Source organism: Schistocerca nitens, chromosome 9, assembly GCF_023898315.1.
Source record: "Schistocerca nitens isolate TAMUIC-IGC-003100 chromosome 9, iqSchNite1.1, whole genome shotgun sequence".
Classification (NCBI taxonomy): domain Eukaryota; kingdom Metazoa; phylum Arthropoda; class Insecta; order Orthoptera; family Acrididae; genus Schistocerca; species Schistocerca nitens.
In genome coordinates, this window is record NC_064622.1 from 215,618,162 (window position 1) to 215,637,412 (window position 19,251).

General features: G+C 37.6%; 1 protein-coding gene across 1 annotated transcript in view; it reads left to right on the forward strand.

Moving 5' to 3' along the window:
• Positions 1–19,251, forward strand: part of LOC126204133 (RIMS-binding protein 2-like) — a 1,140,279-nt gene that overhangs the window by 499,230 nt on the left and 621,798 nt on the right. Inside the window, exon 5 of the mRNA XM_049938546.1 lies at positions 9,593–9,757. Coding sequence (XP_049794503.1) covers positions 9,596–9,757 — 162 coding nt within the window. The 5' untranslated portion in view covers positions 9,593–9,595. The remainder of the gene's footprint in view (positions 1–9,592; positions 9,758–19,251) is intronic.

The following is a 19,251-nucleotide window of genomic DNA, read 5'->3' on the forward strand; positions in this document are numbered from 1 at the left end:
GTATTCCAGTCAACATTGTCCAAAGCTTTCTCTAAGTCTACAAATGCTAGAAACGTAGGTTTGCCTTTCCTTAATCTTTCTTCTAAGATAAGTCGTAGGGTCAGTATTGCCTCACGTGTTCCAACATTTCTATGGAATCCAAACTGATCTTCCCCCAGGTCGGCTTCTACCAGTTTTTCCAATCGTCTGTAAAGAATTTGCGTTAGTATTTTGCAGCTGGGACTTATTAAACTGATAGTTCGGTAATTTTCACATCTGTCAACACCTGCTTTCTTTGGGATTGGAATTATTATATTCTTCTTGGAGTCTGAGGGAATTTCGCCTGTCTCAGCTTTACTGTATGGTTAAATGATGATGGCGTCCTCTTGGGTAGAATAGTCCGGAGGTAAAATAGTCCCTCATTCGGATCTCCGGGCGGGGACTACTCAAGAGGACACCGTTATCAGGAGAAAGAAAACTGGCATTCTACGGATTGGAGCGTGGAATGTCAGATCCCCTAATTGGGCAGGTAGGTTAGAAAATTTAGAAAGGGAAATGGATAGGTTAAAGTTAGATATAGTGGGAATTAGTGAAGTTCGGTGGCAGGGGGAACAAGACTTTTGGTCAGGTGAATACAGGGTTATAAATACAAAATCAAATAGGGGTAATGCAGGAGTTGGTTTAATAATGAATAAAAAAATAGGAGTGCAGGTAAGCTACTATGAACAGCATAGTGAACGCATTATTGTGGCCAAGATAGACACAAAGCCCACACCTACTACAGTAGTACAAGTTTATATGCCAGCTAGCTCTGCAGATGATGAAGAAGTTGATGATATGTATGATGAGATAAAAAAAATATTCAGGTAGTGAAGGGAGATGAAAATTTAATAATCATGGGTGACTGGAATTCGAAAGTAGGAAATGGAAGAGAAGGAAACTTAGTAGGTGAATGTGGATTGGGGCTAAGAAATGAAAGAGGAAGCCGCCTGGTAGAATTTTGCACAGAGCATAACTTAATCATAGCTAACACTTGTTTCAAGAATCATGAAAGAAGGTTGTATACGTGGAAGAACCCTGGAGATACTGAAAGGTTTCAGATAGATTATATAATGGTAAGACAGAGATTTAGGAACCAGATTTTAAATTGTAAGACATTTCCAGGGGCAGATGTGGACTCTGACCACAATCTATTGGTTATGAACTGTAGATTAAAACTGAAGAAACTGCAAAAATGTGGGAAATTAAGGAGATGGGACCTGGATAAACTGAAATAACCAGAGGTGGTACAGAGGTTCACGGAGAGCATAAGGGAACAATTGACAGCAATGGGGGAAAGAAATTCAGTAGAAGAAGAATGGGTAGCTCTGAGGAATGAAATAGTGAAGGGAGCAGAGGATCAAGTAGGTAAAAAGACGAGGGCTAGTAGAAATCCTTGGGTAACAGAAGAGATACTGAATTTAATTGATGAAAAGAGAAAATATAAAAAATGCAGTAAATGAAGCAGGCAAAAAGGAATACAAACGCCTCAAAAATGAGATCGACAGGAAGTGCAAAATGGCTAAGCAGGGATGGCTAGAGGACAAATGTAAGGATGTAGAGGCTTATCTCATGAGGGGTAAGATAGATACTGCCTACAGGAAAATTAAAGAGACTTTTGGAGAAAAGAGAACCACTTGCATGAATATCAAGAGCTGAGATGGAAACCCAGTTCTAAGCAAAGAAGGGAAGGCAGAAAGGTGGAAGGAGTATATAGAGGGTCTATACAGGGGCGATGTTCTTGAGGACAATATTATGGAAATGGAAGAGGAGGTAGATGAAGATGAAGTGGGAGATATGATACTGCGTGAAGAGTTTGACAGAGCACTGAAAGACCTAAGTCGAAACAAAGCCCCGGGAGTAGACAACATTCCATTAGAACTACTGACAGCCTTGGGAGAGCCAGTCCTGACAAAACTCTACCATCTGGTGAGCAAGATGTAGGAGCAAATTCTTTCACATAATATGTTAACAATTTTACATGTATCTCTTCAGGTCCTGATGTTTTCCACTTTAAACAATTTTAGTTGATTTTCTATTCCTTGATTTTTCTATACCCTGCTGACTTACCTGACATTTCAGCATTTGTGCAATGAGGTAAAAGGAATAATCATATTATGATCTACTGCTGTAAAACAATTGCAGAAAACTGAATTCAGTATTATGTTCTTCACTCTGTCATCTTCCATTTTGGTACCAATGTTATCACTGAGGGACTAAATAGATTCTTCCGATTTACTTACTGACTTCACGTAATATACATCTACATCGATACTTTGCAAGCCACTGTAAGGTGCGTATTGGAGGGAACCATATACAATTCATTGTCATTTACCATCCTGTTCCACTTGCAAATAGAGCAAGAGAAAAATAACTGCCTTTATGCCTCCATATGAGCCCTAATTTCTTGTATCTTACTCGAGCAGTACTTTACATTTGAGCCATTCTTTCCTGAAATTCTCCCAGTAAACCGAAGTCCCCATGGACCATGGACCTTACCGTTGGTGGGGAGGTTTGCGTGCCTCAGCGATATATATAGCCATACCGCAGGTGCAACCACAATGGAGGGGTATCTGTTGAGAGGCCAGAAGAGGGGCCTGAAGAGGGGCAGCTGCCTTTCAGTGGTTGCAGGGCCAACAGTCTGGATGATTGACCAATCTGGCATTCTAACATTAACCAAAACAGCCTTGCTGTGATGGTACTGCGAACAGCTGAAAGCAAGGGGAAACTGCAGCTGTAGTTTTTTCCAAGGGCATGCAGCATAGTCCCCCATTTGGATCTCCGGGCAGGGACTATTCAGGAGGATGTCGTTATCAGGAGAAACAAAACTGTCATTCTACTGATTGGAGTGTGGAATGTCAGATCCCTTAATTGGGCAGGTAGGTTAGAAAATTTAAAATGGGAAATGGGTAGGTTAAAGTTAGATATAGTGGGAATTAATGAAGTTTGGTGGCAGGAGGAACAAGACTTCTGGTCAGGTGAATGTAGGGTTACAATTACAAAATCAAATAGGGGTAATGCAGGAGTAGGTTTAATAATGATTAAAAAAAATAGGAGCATGGGTAAGCTTACTACGAACAGCATAATGAACACATTATTGTAGCCAAGATAGGCATGAAGCCCACGCCCACCACAGTAGTATACGTTTATATGCCATCTAACTTCGCATATGCAAAGAGATTGAAGAAATGTGTGATGATATAAAAGACATTATTCAGATACTGAAGGGAGACAAAAATTTAATAGTCATGGGGGAGTGGAATTCTGTAATAGGAAAAGGAAGAGAAGGAAAAGTAATAGGAGAATATGGAATGGGGTAAGGAATGAAAGAGGAAGCCGCCTGGTAGAATTTTGATTTTGCACAGAGCATAACTTAATCATAGCTAACACTTGGTTTAAGAATCATGATAGAAGGTTACATAAACAGAAGAGGGCTGGAGACGCTGGAAGGTTGTAGATAGATTACATAATGGTAAGACAGAGATTTGGGAACCAGGTTTTAAATTGTAAGACATTTCCAGGGGCAGATGTAGACTCTGACCACAATCTGTTGGTTATGAGCTGTAGATTAAAACTGAAGAAACTGCAAAAAGGTTGCAATTTTAGGAGACGGGACCTGGATAAACTAAAAGAACCAGAGATTGTAAGGAGTTCCAGAGAGAGCTTTAGGGAACAATTGACAAATACAGGGGAAAGAAATACAGTAGAAGTAGAATGGGTAGTTTTGAGAGATGAAATAGTGAAGGCAGCAGACAATCAAATAGGTAAAAAGACGAGGGCTAGTAGAGATCCATGGGTAACAGAAAAGATAGTGAATTTAATTGATGAAAGGAGAAAATATAAAAACGCAGTAAATGAAACGGGCAAAAAGGAATACAAACGTCTCAAAAATGAGATTTACAAGAAGTGCAAAATAGCTAAGCAGGGATGGCTAGAGGACAAATATAAGGGTGTAGAGGCATATATCACTAGGGGTAAGATACATACTGCCTACAGGAAAATTAAAGAGATCGTTGCAGAAAAGAGAACCACCTGTATGAATATCAACAGCTCAGATGGAAAACCAGTTCTAAGCAAAGAAGGGAAGGTAGAAAGGTGGAAGGAGTATATAGAAGGTTTATACAAGGGTGATATACTTGAGGGCAATATTATGGAAATGGAAGAGGACATAGATGAAGATGAAATGGGAGATATGATATTGCATGAAGAGTTTGACGGACCACTGAAAGACCTAAGTCGAAACAAGGCCCCGGGAGTAGACAACATTCCTTTAGAGCTACTGATAGCATTGGGAGAGACAGCCATGACAAAACTCTTCCATCTGGTGAGCAAGATGTATGAGACAAGGAGAATATAATAATTCCAATCCCAAAGAAAGCAGGTTTTTACAGGTGTGAAAATTACTGAAGTATCAGTTTAATAAGTCATGGCTGCAAAATACTAACATGAATTCTTTACGGACGACTGGAAAAGCAGGTAGAAGCTGACCTCAGGGAAGATCAGTTGGGATTCCATAGAAAAGCTGGAACACGTGAGGCAATACTGACCCTACGACTTATCTTACAAGATAGATTAAGGAAAGGCAAACCTACGTTTCTAGCATTTGTAGACTTAGAGAAAACTTTTGACAATGTTGACTGGAATACTGTCTTTCAAATTCTGAAGGTGGCAAGGGTGAAATACAGGGAACGAAAGGTTATTTACAATTTGTACAGAAACCAGATGGCAGTTATAAGAGTTGAGGGACATGAAAGGGAAGCAGTGGTTGGGAAAGGAGTGAGACAGGGTTGTAGCCTCTCCCCGATGCTTTTCAATCTGTATATTGAGCAAGCAGTAAAGGAAACAAAAGAAAAATTTGGAGTAGGTATTAAAATCCATGGAGAAGAAATAAAAACTTTGAGGTTCGCCGTTGACATTGTATTTCTGTCAGAGACAGCAAAGGACTTGGAAGAGCACTTGAACAGAATGGAAAGTGTCTTGAAAGGAGGGTGTAAGATGAACATCAACAAACGCAAATGAGGATAATGGAATGTAGTTGAATTAAGTCGGGTAATTCTGCTGGAATTAGATTAGGAAATGAGACACTTAAAGTAGTAAAGGAGTTTTGCTATTTGGGGAGCAAAATCACTGATGCTGGTCGAAGTAGAGAGGATATAAAATGTAGACTGGCAATGGCAAGGAAAGCATTTCTGAAGAAGAGAGATTTGTTAACATCGAGTATTGATTTAAGTGTCAGGAAGTCATTTCTGAAAGTATTTGTATGGAGTGTAGTCATGTATGGAAGTGAAACATGGGCGATAAATAGTTTAGACAAGAAGAGAATAGAAGCTTTCGAAATGTGGTGGTACAGAAGAATGCTGAAGATTAGATGGGTAGATCACATAACTAATGAGGAGGTATTGAATAGAATTGGGGAGAAGAGGAGTTTGTGGCACAACTTGACTAGAAGAAGGGATCGGTTGGTAGGACATGTTCTGAGGCATCAAGGGATCGCCAATTTAGTACTGGAAGGCTGCATGGAGGGTAAAAATCGTAGAGGGAGACCAAGAGATGAATACACTAAGCAGATTCAGAAGGATATAGGTTGCAGTAGGTACTTGGAGATGAAGAAGCTTCTACAGGATTGAGTAGCATGGAGAGCTGCATCAAACCATTCTCTGGACTGAAGACCACCACACCAAACTGAAGTCAACTATTTGCCTTCCCTACCACAGTTCTGACATGCTCATTCCACCTTGTATTGCCTTGGAGCGTTATGCCCAGATATTTAAATGATTTCACCGTGTCAAGTTGGACACTAGCAATACTGTATCAGAACATTATGGGTTTGATCTTCCTACTCATCTGCATTAACTTATATCTTTCCACATTTAGGGCTAGCTGCCATTCATCACGCCAACTGGAAATTTTATCTAAGTCATCTTGTATTGTCCTACAGTCAGTTAACTTCGACACCTTACCGGACACCATGAAATCATCAGCAAATAACTGCAGACTGCTGCCCATCCTTTCCGCCAAATCCTTTATTTATGTAGAGAACAGCAGAAGTCTTATCACACTTCCCTGGGGCACTCCTGATAATACCCTTGTCTCTGATAAACACTAGACATTGATGACAACATACTGTGTTTTATTATTTAAGAAGTCTCCAAGCCACTCACATATCTGTGAACTTATTCCATATTCTTGTACCTTCATTAACAGTCTGCAATGGAGCACTGTGTCAAATGCTTTCCAGAAATCTAGAAATGTGGAATCTGCCTATTGCTCTTCATCCATAGTTCTCAGTATATCATGTGACAAAAAGGCAAAGTGGGTCTTGCGTGAGTGATACTATCTAAAACCATGCTGATTCGTGGACATAAGCTGTTTAATTTCAGGCAAGTTTATTATATTCAAACTGAAAATGTGTTCATGGATTCTACAGAAAACAGAAGTTAAGAATATTGGTCTGTAATTTTGTGGGTCTGTTCTTTTACCTTTCTAATATACTGCAGTCACCGGCACTTTTTTTCAGTCGCTTGACGCTTTATGCTGGGCTAGAGATTCACAATAAATGCAAGCTAGGTAAGGGATCAGTGCCGTAGAGTACTCTGTGTAAAATCAATCTGGGACTCTATCTAGACCTGATGATTTATTTGTTTTCAAATCTTTACGTTGCTTCTCTACGACAGGTATGCTTATTTCTATGTCGTGCATATGTGAGTCTGCCCGATGGTCAAATGATGGAAGTGATAGCAAAACGTCCTGAGTATTTTGGTCAGATTTGTTGAGATGCATTCTTTGCTTTCACAGAAATTTTCTAACACAGCTATTGAACCATGGTGGCTCTCTCTCATCCCTCATGATCATGAGTATGGTCACTGTTTCCCTCCTCTATGTTAACTGTTTTGGAAGTTTGTGTCTGTTACCTATTAGAAAGTCTAAGATGTTGCCCTCCCTAGTTGGTTCTATAATTATTGCTTGAAATATTTTTCAGAAAAAATATTTCAGAGGAGTCTCGCATGAATCCCTGTCTCTGGAACTAGTGTTAATTGCATGACTCTACTGTTCTTTAGCCGGCAAATTAGACTATCTTACGAATTATAATCATTTGAAATGATAAGCTCAAGGTATACAGTATATGGGTGTGAAATTTACAACAAAGTAAAAGGAAAAGATTTTCTCAATATTAATCTAGAATCAGTAAAAAGAATTACAAGACAAATTGGTACAGAAATGTTACTGTTCAGTTGAAGAGTTCGTGGATGATGAACTGAGAATTTGAGGAGCGGAAATCAGATACTTCACCTTAAAGTTTGTAATTTTAAAAATGTACCAATTTCGTATCCAGTAAGTATATCATATTAATGATATTTAAGGAAAACTGTAAACCACTTTTTGTGATCTGATGAGTTTTTGGTGTACAGTAAGTCAGTTACTTGAAACTTTGTTTTATGAGACAATAAATTTCTATCCTATTCTATTCCTGATCAGGAAACTTACTCACAATAGTCTCCAAGTCTTCTTTTTAGTGTTCCGCCACTATAGCTTGTGAGGCAGATGGTGTTTAAACATACCTGATTACCATCTCTGACACATATCTGATGCTTACCCTCAATCAGATTATTTTACACTTGGAAACTGCCATAACCTCACTACATATTATAAACCCACTGCTGTTCACTTTTGGTTTCAGCAGTCTTTTGTTTTGTTTGAAAGGTTCTCTAATTTTTCTAATAATTACATGTTGGTGACCATTTTGGTTTGGCTCAGATAACACCAAGAAATGTGCGGAAGTGACAAAAATAAATAAATATCCATATTCATTAAAGCTGTAAAACTTAGATACTTGTAGAATTAATACTTGCAGTCATGGCCAAGTCACAAAAAAATATACAGAAATATGGCCTTGTACATGATGCATATAAAAGTAAATTGTGACTCAGTGTCACACAAAACAAAGATCATATACTTTCTTTGTAATATGTTAGTTGAAATATTAAAAGGTTGGACACAATGTTATTCAGTTTAAGCTTTTTGTATGTTTAGGAGAAAACAACAGTTACGTGTTGCAGTTTACAAACAAAGAACTTCTCATATTATTTCCCTATGTAAAATGTTATTATTATAATTTTAATCTCTTGCTTTAATAATATCAAAATACTTGTTACTGCTATTGGAAATGACATTGGAAATATAAAGAAAATAGAAGACACATTGAGTAGAGGGAATATAAAAAATGTGTTGAAGATCAATTACACATTTTTATGAATAGCATAATTTTATTAGAAGAAAGAAGAAAAACATTGCTTTTATTCCTCATGTTGACTTTTATCTCACTGATATTGCACACATTTTGTCATGTACAGAAATACCATATGCAAAAGAATTTGCATGTTACTACTTCCTATAGCTGTTGTTGAGTCTGCACCAGTACAGAGTGATACTGTGAAACATTTCTTGTCTCTCCCCAGATCTTACTCATACTTGTCAGACATAATGCTAAGGCACTTGCTTAAACTGCCCACATTATAATACAGGGTGACAATTACTGAATTATATTAAATAAAATCATCATAACTTTTGAGCGGTTTGCCTTAGGATGTTCAGACTGCACGGTTGGCCACGGGGCATGATGGGAATTAGTATGCGCAGTAAGCCCACTTTCATTTTAATGGGTCTCTTCAACCTCAATGGGTGACTGTGTGATGTGTAATGTGATATTCCTTGATGGCACAGTGATTACCAAATGGTACATTAAGATTTTGGAAGATGATTTCATCCTCATTATCCAAAGTGACCCTGATTTCGACAAGATGTGGTTCATGTAAGATGGAGCTCGATGCCATCGAAGCAGGGGAGTGTTTGATGTCCTGGAGAAGCCCTTTGGGGACTACATTCTGGCTCTGTGGTACCCAGAGGCCACTGGCATGGGCCTTGATTTGCTGCCATATTCTCCGGATCTGAACACATGTGACTCCTTTTTGTGAGGCTGTATTAAAGACAAGGTGTACAGCATAACCCCAAAACCATTGCTGAGCTGAAAACAGCCATTCAGAAGGTCATCGACAGGATTGATGTTCCATCACTTCACCGTGTCATGCAAAGTTTTGCTATTTGTCTGCACCAATATTGGCAGGCATATCAAACATGTCATAACCTAAATCCAAATATATGTAGTGACGTTTCCATGTTGAATAAAGTATGTACATGCTATAGTTTGTAACTAATTTACGTCTTTTGTTCTTTCATCTAGTTCAGTAATTGTCATCCTGTATGTGGCAGTGCACAGAACAAGCCACTAATTTATGATGTTCTGTTACTGCAAAGTAAGAAGAGTCATTGAATAAGGAATTTTGAGCTACAATTTCACCAATATCTTTATGCGGAGCACTGTAAATTAGTACTTGCATAGTTTATATTTGTTACACATTTCAGCATTCATTTTTGTCATATGTTCAGTTTTTGTCTTTCATCTTTTTTTAACACAAATTCTATGCTTTTTATACCAGTATACCTCAGTACTAATAAAAACTAGTCCTGATTACTGTGAATGTACTACTGAAGAAGCCATATGTATAACTTTTTTTAGCAAATGCGAGAGGCAGCTGACAAACGCAAGGAACTCGAAAGAGAACATGCTGAGGCCCTCACACAGCTCCGAGAAAAACAGAATGAAGCACAGAGGCTCACGAAACAGAGGGATGCATCTTCTAGAGAAAAAAGCAAGTCGTATGAGACTATTGAAGCTCTGCAGGTAGGTTTGCATGCCACAGAATCTTTCTACTGGGACAGTGTTTTTAGCAAGTGACTTTTTTCTCTGCTGTTGTATATATTGTACTAATTATTTTATAATTCTGTGATCTGATGCCTTGTTGTGGAGTGGCTGTGTGTGCAGTACATACAGTGCAACCTGATCCACACAAGTTGGATGTTAGTTACTGCATTCAACATGTGTTTCTAGACTATTTTCATAACTGAATTGCAAGTACTCAGTGATTCATGTACTCTACAAGGTATAAGGAAAGTAATGAGACTGATAACAGTACGAGCGATTTGGGAATGCTGTGTTGTTCTACTTGTGTAGACTGCTGTGTTTGTCCCTTCCAGATGCTCTGCCCAAATTTCAGCTCCATACAGTCATCACATGAGATGAATCCTGAACTTTTTAGTATGATCCTGAGACAAAGCAGTAAAATGGGGAGTGGTACACTTAGGCATCTTGACCGAAAATACAAATGCTGATTTACTTTTTTGACAGTAGGGGTATCATGTATAAATAATTTGTTCTTCCATGACAAACTGTCAATCAAATGTTTTATAAAGATGACATGAAATGCTCAGGAAAAGGGTGAATGAAGTGAGACTGGACATTGAACACAATGCACCATGTCACATGACCACTTCGATCACAGAATTTTTGGCCTCAAAAGGCTTTCTCATTGTTCCACAGTGCCCATATTCACCTGATCTGAGAGTTCTTGTGACTTTTTTCTTTTCCCGAAATTGAAAAGTGTCTTAAAAGGACGTCACTTTGGGACTCTCAAGAACATTCAAAAGAATCTGACAGACATGTTAAAGGTGCTTCCAGTTGAAGCCATTGAGCATTGCTACTGAACTGGGAATGATGATTCCACCAGTATATAACTGCCAAATGGAATTCCTCTGAAGAGGAAAATATTGTTGTCTGAAAAAAAAAAATAAGAACTTTATAATGTAATTGGATAGATAAAAAAATTTACTTACCAAGAGACAGCAGGACAACTTACACATAAGGAAAAGCTTTCCTTTTGTAAGCTTTCCTTATGTAAGCTTTCAAAGCCAGTGGCTCCTTCTTACAGAAGGATTGAAGGGGAAGGAAGAGGGGTGAAGGAAAAGGAATTTGGGAGGCTGAGAAAGAGACATAGAGCTCGGCAAAGTCACCCAGCACACCACATCAGGGGAAATTTACCAGACAGGATGAGAAGGAAAGACTGATTGTTGGGTACTGCACTGGACAAGATTTGAAAACCTGATAAGTTAAATGCAGAAGATGCAGTAATATGCAAGACAGAGATTACTTCTAAAACATCGTGCATGAATTAATAAGTGTGAAAAGCCAAGTACATTGTATGTAACAGAGATGGGAGAATGTCAGCAAAAAATAGACAGATCAGAAAATGGAAGATGCAGAAAACTAAAACAGAGTGAAGAAAGAAATAGTGGTGTGAAGAAACACTGAGACAGAAGAAATTAACGTAAATTAAGGCCAGGTGGGTGTTGGGAACCAAAGACGTGTTCTAGTGCTAGTTCCCACACGAGGTTTTCTGAAAAACTGGTAATTTGAGGGGAGAATCCAGATGGCGCGTGTGGTGAAACGAGCACTGAAGTTATGACTTTCATGTTGTGGAGCATGGTCTATGTATTGCCAGTATACACCCTCAGCATATAGTCATTCATCCTAACTGATAACTCTGTTGTAATCATGGCAGTGTAAAATTCCTAACACTGTTTACATAACATCTGATATATGACATATGTCACTTCTCAGTTGGCTCTCCCTTTGATAGTATATGTTTCACCAGTTACAGGGCTGGTATAGGAGGTGGTAGTAGAGTGCATAGAGCAAGTCTCACAGCAGGGACGATCATTGGGGTAGGAGCGATAGAAGAGGCAGATGGGTGCAGAAGGAGCATAGGGTTTGACAAGGATGTTGCATAGATTGGGAGGATGACAAAAATCTACTCTAGATGTGGTGGGTAAAATCTCAGACAGAATGGATCTCATTTCAGAGCATGAATTTAGGATTTCATGGCCTTTTCAAAGTAGCTGATCAGTGCATTCAAGACCAGGAAATAGTGAGTGACAAGTGGTGTGCTCCAAAGTAGTTTCTTGGAGGGATCAGGAGTATCAGGATTGGATGTGAAGGCCCAGGAAATCTATTTTGAACCGGGCTGGTGGGGTAATTGTACTCTGTGAATGCTAAGGTGAGAATGGTGGTGTATTGCTGTAAAGAGTTTGCATCCAAACCATCTTTCCCATGATGACATTAGATTTTTTGCTGCGGTCCTTGTTTTTATCGTTTTTTACATTTTAATCAGTGGGATAGTTAACTTACCCTTATTTTCGATTATCTATTATAAAACATAATGAAATTTACTAGATTAGAGATAGCTATGGTCATTTACTGTCTCACACTGCCACATTTTTTTTGTTTTTATTTGTAGTTTATTTCGTGTTAAAATATGTTTTCTAACTCTCAGAATTAATATTCTGGGTCATAACTCAATATATATTACGTTAATAAAATTTTTGAAGCTGTATTTTCAAATTGCTGTTCAAGCACTATCTGTGGACACTTCCTTCTTAGAAATTGCTTATGGTGTATGGAAGCTATTATTTTTAGAGTTAATAGATATATTAAAATCTTAAGATCTTCAATATCTTGAGCACTATTCTGTCTGTTGAGTGGGCGTTTAGATGAACTTTCTCATCTAATTTTTATCTTTCATGTGGTGTCATTGCCTATTTTGTAACTTTATTAATTTGGATTGTGCATTGTGGCCATGCAGTGATTTTGTGCTCTCTGACTCTGTCACATGCTGGCACGTAACACCACAAGTGGGCAGCTATGGCCAAGGCCCCAGGGATAAACCCACTTACAGTAACTTCTGCCTGCTGCTTTTCTATTTGACATCTTAGTTTGTGGATTCTCGTTCCACCAGTTGTAGTGGTTGAAGCGTCATCTGGTAGGTTAGCAGAGAGCTCCATTCATTACCTTAATGGAAGTTATGCTCATCTGTGCCAGGACCGGCCTGTGCCAAGCCACCTGACAAACTGATATGTGTTTAGCTGTACCTGTCTGTAACACCTCAGAAAATTCTCACTCAAAGGCCAAATAAACATTCAAAAAACCTTCTTTCAGCAAAGCCATGGCTGACCACCTGTCATAACCTCATAAAAACATTCTTACGTATTCTGTCTGTATGAATATTTCAACTGTTTATTTTTATTGTACTCATATTATGGTGAAAAATTCTATATCATTGTGAGGTTATTCCTAGTGAAGGAGTCACTGGATAAACAACTAAGCACATGAATAAATTAAGTTCTGTTAATTCCATCAGGTTACATTTTCTGTGTTTACAAAATAAAATATCTTATTTAAACCACTGCATTTTTGCAGCTTTATCTAACATACCAAAGTCATAGAGTGCAATGTCCATTGCTATTGTTAACTTCCAGAATATATAACAGATGTCATAAACCAACCTGTTAAATGACTTTATACATAGAGGATATTTTAAATTGCTCCCATTACATTTGGCAGTAAAATAAATAAATGCTGCATTGTAGTGCCTTGAGAATTTTGGTGTAAATTCTAGAGACACTCAGCTTTCCACAGTCTCGAACACCTGATATTTTAAGTACTAGGGTGAGAGAGTGGAGATGTGTCTACTTCGTCGTCGGTTTCTGTGTGTGCAGGATGGATGTGTATCAGGAGAATATAGCAATAGTGACAGTCGATCAACACGGACAAGTGTTTGCAGCGCACGCCTGAGAAGCTGTATGTCCAGTACAAGGAGCAGGCATGCTCTATTCCTTGATGGTGTAATGACTGTTTTGTTGTGAACAAATGAATTATATATTGAACTAAAGACTTTAACATTTGACTTTAGGGTGTTGGACTTGTGAGAAGCAAGAACTGGTGTTGTAGTGGTTATTAAATCAAACATATTATAATTGTATTTGTTAGTTTATAATGGTCCAAGATGGGGCTGAATAGCGAGAGTTGAATGTTTGTGTGAAACTTGTGAAGTTGTTTTATTGTGGAGATGAAAATATAACAGAGTTCAACAAAACTATACTGGCAGTACAGAATCATTTCGAGAATAGAAAAGAAGTCTATTTTGGAATTCCTTTAACCAGCTTGAAACTTCGGAGAAGAAGAGTTTGTGAAGATCGATGCAGCTGTCTGACCCGAGAAGAAGATCAGCTGCACACAATACGTGAGTCACTACGAGAGACATGTGAGTCTTGCACCCCAGTACCATACTGTCTCAAGTCATCCGAAGAGCATTACAACGTGGTGACCTACATGACAGGACCTGAAGAATATGGGAATTTGAAGACAGAAACGGAAAGAAGATATTAGGCGTTGCCATATTAACCAAGCCTAACAACATCCAAGAACTGTTTCCAGTAATCATGTTGAGTCCAATGCACAAATGGAAGAAAGTTGCAAGTGCAGTGCTGTAAAAGATGTGAAAAGTAAGAGAGAGAACTGGAGAGAAGACCCTAACTTTTCAACTAAGATGTTCCGGTGTACCTATGCTGACTGCACCAGCTGGTGCTCACCATTGCTGATTCCGCATCTGCTCACCGATGCTGACACTGAAACCAACATCTGATGCTGCTGGCACCAGTGCTGTCCACTGGCACTGATTATACATTTGCGCACCAACATAGCTGGAACTGTATGCCGGGTGAGCGAGAAACAATAATTGTTTGGTAAAGTTGAAGGAACTGGGCATGATAATCTGTTAGTGTAGTTATTGTATTCAGTGGTGAATTTTCTTTAGATGATTACTAGGTCCCAATCCATAATATTATGGCTCAAGAACAGCAACAAACTTCAGAACCAACTACGGCCATTAAGGTGAATAGTGAAATGCCAGAATTGTATGAATTAGTGAATTTAATTAAAGCCCAGCAGGCAGATTCAGCAGCTGTAAATGCTCAAATTGCTTCCTTAAGAACAGAGTTAAATACTGAAAATGCTTCCTTTAGACAAGAACTAAATGCTAGATTAGATGACCAAAGTGCTAAATTAGGTAACCTGAGAACAGAGTTAAATGATCAAAATGCTGCCTTGAGTGATGAACTGAGTGCGAATTTAAGTAAAAACTAGAAGCACAAAGTGTAGCTTTAAGTGAAAAATTAAATGCTCAGAATGAAGCTGTAAGGAGGAAATAGGTTTAGTACATTTTAGTAGTGGGAAAATAGCAGGAAAGTTAAAGGGGGGAGGTACTGTCATGAGTGATAAAATACCAGTGGTCATAGGGTTCAGAAAAGACCCTTTTTTAGGGTAGTGAGGACAGAAAGAAACCAAATTTTAAGAGAGGTTAGGACTGGGACAAACCTTCAGTTTGAGACAGAAACCAAAAAACATAATTCTACCTTATTACATCAGCATAAACTGCCATTGGTTAAGAATTTTCAACAGTCAGCAGATATTTTAACTCTACCCAAATTTAACTCAGTCAACGTGAAATGTCAGCTATCTTTATTGCATCAAAATATTCGAGGACTGAGAAATAAAATTAATGAATTAATTATCTGCATAGATGAATTAGAGTCTTCAAACCCAGCTGACATAATCTGCCTCTCTGAACATCATGTGACCACTGGTATAGAACTTTTAAGTGTTACAGGGTTTAGGTTAGCATCTCACTTTTGTAGATCAGAAATGGAGAAAGGAGGAGTTGCCACATTCATCACGAACAGTCATAAATTTAAGAACATAGACATTCATAAATTTTGCCTAGAATAGCATGTGGAAGCATGTGCAACAGAATTTCACAAAAAATCTTTCATAATATTAAGTGTATGTCGAGCACCTGCAGGTAACTTTAATCTGTTCGTAAACCACCTTGAAGCTGTACTGGCCCATTTAACAACCAAAAACAAAGAAATAGTGGTTGCTGGTGATTTCAATGTAGATTTCCTTAAAGACTCTCTCAATAAGAACTTATTTGAGTTAGTAACACTATTATTCAACTTAATTCCCACTGTAAAGTTCCCCACTAGGGTAGCCAATTGCTCACAAACAGCCATTTATAATATCTTTATAGAAAAGTCCAATGAACAAAATTATATTACAAAACCAATAGTCAATGGCCTCTCAGATCATGACATGCAGTTTCTTCTGTTAAATGTTAACACTGAACAGGATATAAAACCTGTTAAATCTGAGCTCAAGAGGGTAATCAATAAGCCAAAAATTGATTATTTTAGGACACTCCTCAGAGACATTCACTGGACTGATGTTTACAGTGCTCATGGCATGAATGAAAACTATAACACGTTTGCTAATAAAATGCTTACCTTATTCAAACACTGTTTTCCCCAAAAACCTACCAAGGTTAGAGCAAAGTCTACAAAGAAGCCATGGATTACTCAAGGAATAGGGGTATCTTGTAAAAGAAAAAGAAAACTGTATATGTTAATCCGAAACAGTTCCGATGTTGATGCTATAGCACATTACAATAAATACTAGAAAATATTAAAGACTGTAATACAGACATCAAAGCAAATATATTACAAGGAAATGATAGTCATATCAGATAACAAAATAAAGACAATATGGGATATAGTGAAGGAGGAGACCGGTAGAACCAGACATGAAGAGGGACAAATAGCATTAAGAGTAAATGATACATTGGTGACAGATGTGTACAGTGTTGCAGAACTTTTTAACAAACATTTTATATCTTTCACTGAAAAGATGGGGTTTTAAGGTTTGGTAGGTGCTACTATGGAATACCTCAGACCAGACATTTCAAGTAACTTCCATAATATGAACTTGACCCTCACTACCCCAGCAGAAATAAAGTCCATCATAAAGTCTTTAAAATCAAAAACATCTAGTGGGTATGATGAAATATCAACAAAGCTAATTGAAGAATGTGATTCTGAGTTAAGTAACATTTTAAGCTATCTGTGCAACCAGTCGTTTATCAGTGGAATATTTCCTGCATTGTTAAAATATGCAGAAGTTAAGCCACTGTTTAAGAAGGGAAATAAAGAAATAGCATCAAATTTCCATCCAATTTCACTGTCGCTATCATTCTCAAAAATTGTAGAAAAAGTAATGTACAATTGGCTTTATAACCATCTTATCTCAAATAACATACTGTCAAAGTCACAGTTCGGATTTCTAAAGGGTTCTGATATTGAGAAGGCTATCTACACTTGCTTAATTCATTAGATAAAAAACTGCAGGCAACTGGTATATTTTGTGACCTGTCAAAAGCATTTGGCTGTGTAAATCACAATATACTTTTAAGTAAATTAGAATATTATAGTGTAACGGGAAATGCTGCAAAATGGTTCAAATTTTATATCTCTGTCAGGAAACAAAGGGTGTTATTAGGAAAGAGACATGAGTCAAGCTATCGGGCATCATCCAACTGGGAACTAATTACATGTGGGGTCCCACAAGGTTCCATTTTAGGTCCCTTACTTTTTCTTGTGTATATCAATGACCGTTCATCGGTAACATTACCAGATGCCAAGTTCGTTTTGTTTGCCGATGATACAAACATTGCAATAAATAGCAAATCAAGTGCAGTCTTAGAAAGATCAGCTAATAAAATATTTGTGGACATTAATCACTGGTTCCTAGCTAATTCTTTGTCACTAAACTTTGAAAAAAACACACTACATGCAGTTCAGAACTTGTAAGGGGTGTTCTGCGAGTATATGCCTAAAATATGATGACAAGCAGATATAAGAAGTGGACAGTGTTAAATTCTTGGGATTACAGCTTGTTAATAAGTTCAACTGGGAAAAGCACACTGCAGAACTGCTGAAGTGTCTTAACAAATCTCTATTTGCAATGCGACTTGTGTCCAGACATAGGGAATATAAAAATGAAAAAGCTGGAATACTACTATGCTTACTTTCATTCCATTATGTCATATGGGGTTATTTTTTGGGGTAATTCATCAAGCCAAGCTAAAGTTTTCTGCGCACAAAAACGCGCAGTAAGAGTTATATGTCGTGTGAACTCGAGAACATCCTGCAGAAGCCTGTTTAGGGAACTATGGATACTAACTACTGCTTCCCAATATATTTATTCTTTAATGAAATTTGTCATTAAAAATATATCACTTTTTCGAACCAACAGCTCAACTCATGGAATCAATACTAGAAATAAGAATAATCTTCACAAGGATTTAAAGTCACTTGTGTGTATGTGTGTAAGTACAATCTAACTTCTGCACCATTTCAGTGCAGTAATGTGTTCATTGTAAATAAATATTATAGTAGTTGTATTACATGTTTATTACCTTATAAATAAATTTAAAAAAACTTTTAAAATTTAAATTCAGTGCATTAGTAGTTGTAAAATGATTCTTTCATATAGTGTTCATTAAAAAATGATGATCATTCCACTTGGCACCTGTGGAATGGTACATTAGCTTATTTTTTTGAGTTGTAAATATTTGTCATGTATTGTTGTTTTTCTGACATGTTCTACATCCTGGAGGACCTCCTCATTACAGATCAATTGGAATGAAAGTAAATCTAATCTAATCTAGTTTTAATGCTCAGAGTGAAACCTTGAACAGTCAAGCAGCAAATTTGTTTTATTTTTAAGGACTGAATTTGATCTTTAAATGATAAGGTAGAAAATAAAAGTTACATATAAAGAGTGAACTCTCTAGTTCTTTGAATACTCACATTAATCAACTATTTATTGAATTTAACCAGAAACAGGATGAGGAACTTCAGGATTCAACAAACAAATTATAATTTGACATTGGAGATAAATGTAACAATGTAGAAATGGAAAATGTCGAAAAATTAGGATCATTTCAAAGCGTATGCAATATTACCTTCGATGTTGTAAATCAGAGGTTGCACTCCCTGAAGGATAGTATTGAGAAACAAGATAAGCTAATTCCTTTTGTCCAATCACAAATTACAGGTGTCAACACTTGAGCTGATACCATGGAAAGGAATTTTAAAGAGAAACTAGCGACATCAGATACCTTAAATATAAGCAATCTGAAGGAACAAGAAGAAGAGCTAATAGACAGAAAAGTGGCCGAGAGAGTAACCCCTAACAACGTTTCTTCAGATTTAGCTCTGGAACTTATTGATACAAAGAAAGGCATAGATAGTTTATGGAAAGAATTCAAATTTATCCAGGATAAGGTAGACATAAAAGTGCCTTCTTCTAACATGGTGTTAACCAGTGAGGCAATAACCGACCTACAATGGGGAGCAAATTCTGGACTATCCAGGCAGTTTCCAAAATTTAAGCCAGACAGGAAGTACACCCAGCTCATTTTCTTAAACGATTTAACCAAGCCTTGCCGAAAAACTGGGAAGACTCAAAAAAAGATAGAATTCGTGGTAGGGTACCCTTTAGGAGAGGCTTCAGAATGGGGCACTGTGAACATTGAGAATTTTTCATCTTGGGCCAATTTCCAGAAAAAGTTTAAGGAGAAGTATAGGTCAGCAAGTGCGCAAGAAAAATTA